This window comes from Coffea eugenioides, chromosome 5, assembly GCF_003713205.1.
Source record: "Coffea eugenioides isolate CCC68of chromosome 5, Ceug_1.0, whole genome shotgun sequence".
NCBI classification, from domain to species: Eukaryota; Viridiplantae; Streptophyta; class Magnoliopsida; order Gentianales; family Rubiaceae; genus Coffea; species Coffea eugenioides.
The window spans coordinates 6,708,914-6,712,661 of record NC_040039.1 but is presented as its reverse complement, the minus strand read 5'-3'; the positions used below and the strand labels follow the sequence as shown (position 1 = coordinate 6,712,661).

General features: G+C 44.7%; 1 protein-coding gene across 1 annotated transcript; it reads right to left on the bottom strand.

Annotated features, from left to right (window-relative positions):
* Positions 1 to 288: 288 nt before the first annotated feature.
* Positions 289 to 1,770, bottom strand: LOC113771099. The gene is made up of 2 exons (XM_027315720.1): positions 1,367 to 1,770; positions 289 to 1,300 (listed from the first exon to the last, which is right to left on the bottom strand). The coding sequence occupies exons 1-2, from the start codon at positions 1,768 to 1,770 to the stop codon at positions 289 to 291; spliced, it is 1,416 nt and encodes a 471-aa protein (XP_027171521.1).
* Positions 1,771 to 3,748: the final 1,978 nt, after the last annotated feature.

The following is a 3,748-nucleotide window of genomic DNA, read 5'->3' as shown; positions in this document are numbered from 1 at the left end:
TAATTCTTCAGAAAAAATATCTGGATATTCCCTTACCACTGGCACATCTTCCAACTTTACTTGGTCACTGGGAGCATTAATCAGGAAGGCTAAGAAACCTTGCGCTCCTTTATACAACATTTTCCTTGCCCGAATTCCCGAATTCATAGCAGACGATGCTAACCTGCCTTTCACATCCAATTTCAGGGTTGCTTCCCCGGGAATCCAAAATTCTAACACTTTTGCTCTACAATCAAGCTTAGCATGGTAATGAGCTAGAAAATCCATTCCTATAATAACATCATACCATTATATGTCCAAACTGACTAGATCTACTAGCATTCTACGCTCTCCAACCCAGAATTCGCAGTTCTTATAGGTCAGGGTAGTGATTATGCTTTTATTACCCATGGGTGTCCTAACTTCAAGATCAAAGGGTAATCTAACAGGTTTTACATCAATTCCGGACATAAAAGTTGGATTCACAAATGAATGAGTTGCGCCAGGATCAATTAGTACTCTAGCTGATCGGTGAAAGATTGGAAGAGTACCTTCCACAACTTTCGAGGAATCAGGTACGGGTTGATCGTTTATGGCGTACACCCTGGCAGGAACCTTCGGCTTACTTCCTCCAGAAGTGGCTTGTCTAGCACTCGGGGTACCACCTTCTTGTGTTTTCGGACAACCGGCAATCCGGTGCTCGCTACTTCCGCACCTCAAGCACTTTCCTTCTTTCCTCCAGCATCCGTCCTCGGTATGACCAGTTTTCCTGCAATACCCACAAGTTACCTGAGGGGTTGTCACACGACCTCCTTGCGAGGCATTCCTAGGTTGACCCCTTCCATTTGATCCTCCTCTAGCTCCGGTATCTCTTTCCCCGGCACCTCTTGCCCCAACTCCTCTCGCTAGAGCGCCTCGTGGTGCTCCAGGACTATTTACTCCACCCGTTCCTCGACCCAATTCGGCCGGTGGAGCATTTGCATAAGTCAGCTCTCGACTGCTGCTAGGGGCAAATCTTTTCTTAGCCTGGAAAGATTTTACTTGAGCTTTGGCAACTTCAACCCTTTGAGCTCTCTCTACTGCATCAACAAAGGTGTCTATCCGAACAGCAGCTAATCCCTCCTGGATCTCCACGTTTAGTCCCTGCACAAATCTCCTTATACGCCTTTGCTCCGTGGCTACCAATTCAGGAGCAAAACGGGACAGTTTCGTGAATTGAATCTCATATTCGGCGACACTCACCGCCCCCTGCCTACACTTGATGAAGTCATCCTCTCTTTTCTCTTGGATGAAAGGGGGAAGAAACTTGGCGTTGAACTCCCTTGTGAAGTTCGCCCAGGTTCTAGGAATATGGTTCCTGTCCCAATTAACCCTAACTAGGTTCTACCAGGAACGAGCAGCTCCCTCAAACTGGAATGCTGCGAAAGTCACTTGTCTCTCCTCCGCATAATTTAGAGCTGTAAAAATGTCAGAAATCCTCTCCCACCAACCTTCTGTTACCTCAGGTTCTGGTCCTCCATAAAACGTGGGAGGTCCAAACTTCAAGAATCTCTCTAATGCCCGATCCTCAGTATCGATTGGGCCTCCTTGGTGATGCACCGGTCCAAGGGCTTGGTACTCAGTCATGCGCTCTAAGACATCAGTTATTCTATTGATCGCGGTGGCCACTGGGTCTCCGGCCACGCCCTCTTGACCATGGTCTTGATTGACCTCAGGTTCCCTATCACCACTAACCTCAGGGTGTTGTCTAGTTGATCTCCCACGTTCTTTACCTCTAACTTGTCGATCCATAACCTAGTTATGCCTATTGATAAAAATTAAGCAATTAAGCGAGGATATTTTAATTAATTAATTTAATCTTTTTTTTCTTTTTGTAAATAAAATCAATATGAACATTAAGGAAAAGGAAAATAGAACACTTAACACATATTCACATACCGAGATTCATACAAATAGCAAGTTAGGGTGCTCTCCAACAGTATGGCACATAAGTTTAACAAATATATACAAACAATCCCTTAAACCAAAAATAGGGATGTAGTGCCTCAAAAGTAGGCCATCAAGCTAGACAAAATGTTATGACCTAAACTAGTGTCACCCTATCTAACCCCGAATACTTAGTTACAAGCAAATCAAACCTAGTCTAACCCTCAGCAGGGCTGCCAGGGGCAACGTCCTCCACAGGGTCCTCCTCCGGATTCTCCTCCGGATCCTCCTCCGGGTCCTCCCTAACACCCGCCTGAGCAGTACCCTGAATAATACCCATGACCTCGTCTATCATCATAGTGGCGTCAGTCATGATACCAGCACTCCTATCTCGTACCTCCTCAGCTACTCGAGTCAACTGAGACTTCTGTCTCTCTAATTCCTCACGAGAGACCTCTGACCTAGCCCTCTCGGCTGCTAACCTCTGCTCTAGATCAGCTATGCGGTCAAGCTGAGTATCAACCATGATGCTCAACTCCTCGACGTCCTGGGTCAAAGTGTGATTAGCATCCCTCAGCTGGCGATGTTCGTCGTCTAAAGACAGCACCAACTCGTTAGGGTAGGCATATGTGATCCTACACTGACATCGGGGGTACCTATCAGCTGGTGTATAACGTATACGAGATCCTCCGTCTCGTGGCCTATAGGAAATGGACCTAAGAGACTCTACATGTCCATTAGCCAATCCGTTACCATTAGCATGTCCGTTTTCGTTTCCATACCTGCAAAATAACCCAAGTCCAAAGGTTAATGCTTAAAAAGCTAACTTGCTCAAGTACTACTCAAGATATGTCTAATTATCTCACTTCTTAACTCTAAAAAAATTCAGGGTTTCTAACACATCTAATATATCATTCAAATAACTTTTCTAACCTAGGTTCTGATACCAACTGTGACGACCCCACTTCTCCCTAAGGCGAACCAGAGGGTTGGTGGGTCGCCTGCCTAACTCTCGCCAGGGCTTACGCAAGGAAACTGGCTAAACCCTTCCGACGTACAACTTAAACCATTACAAAATTCTTCACCCGAACAAGCCAATCCTTAAACGACCAAAACACTAAGAACACATTAACTTCAGAAATAACATTACCATTGGACAACTGAACATCCACTCTTACGTACATCTCCAATCAGATTAAAACATAATTACACTTATACATTACAAACCACAAAATGAAATCATAAACCCAAATACATTCATACAAGTCAAATAACAACACAGGGTTTGCACTTTTCCAACTTCAAGTGGCAACCCAAGACGAAAGATACATTGTCTGATTCAAAACAACATTCATAAAAGGTAAAGGCAGACTTCAGGTCTCTCAAATGCCAGAACCTGTTCAGGAAAACAAGTAACGTGGGGTGAGCTAAAACTCAGTGGTGCCCCAAACATGCTATCATATAAAACAAGTAGCAAATAATAGCTCCAAACTAAAATTCAACAAGTAGGAAAGCGTATAACAGCACAAGGTAGGATACAGGGCTCTCAGGAGCCATTTTCCACGAACTTGATCAAAATTTAACCGCAGTTAACCCTCCGTCAACTCTCACTATCTAAAGTCCTAGTAGATTTTTTTTTCCTTAACATGCTCCGACCAACTTATTCCCACCGGGCCCATTCTTCTCACGAGAGAGTTTGGTATTACTCGAGTATACCTTTTTATGGCCTAGTCGAGGGATTCACCCAACGACGTCACAACAAGTGGTTACCAAGTCAGGATAAGAGGCCCTCCCACCCTAAGGTGTGGTACATTCCCCTGCCTGGTGGTTTAGTTGATGAGTC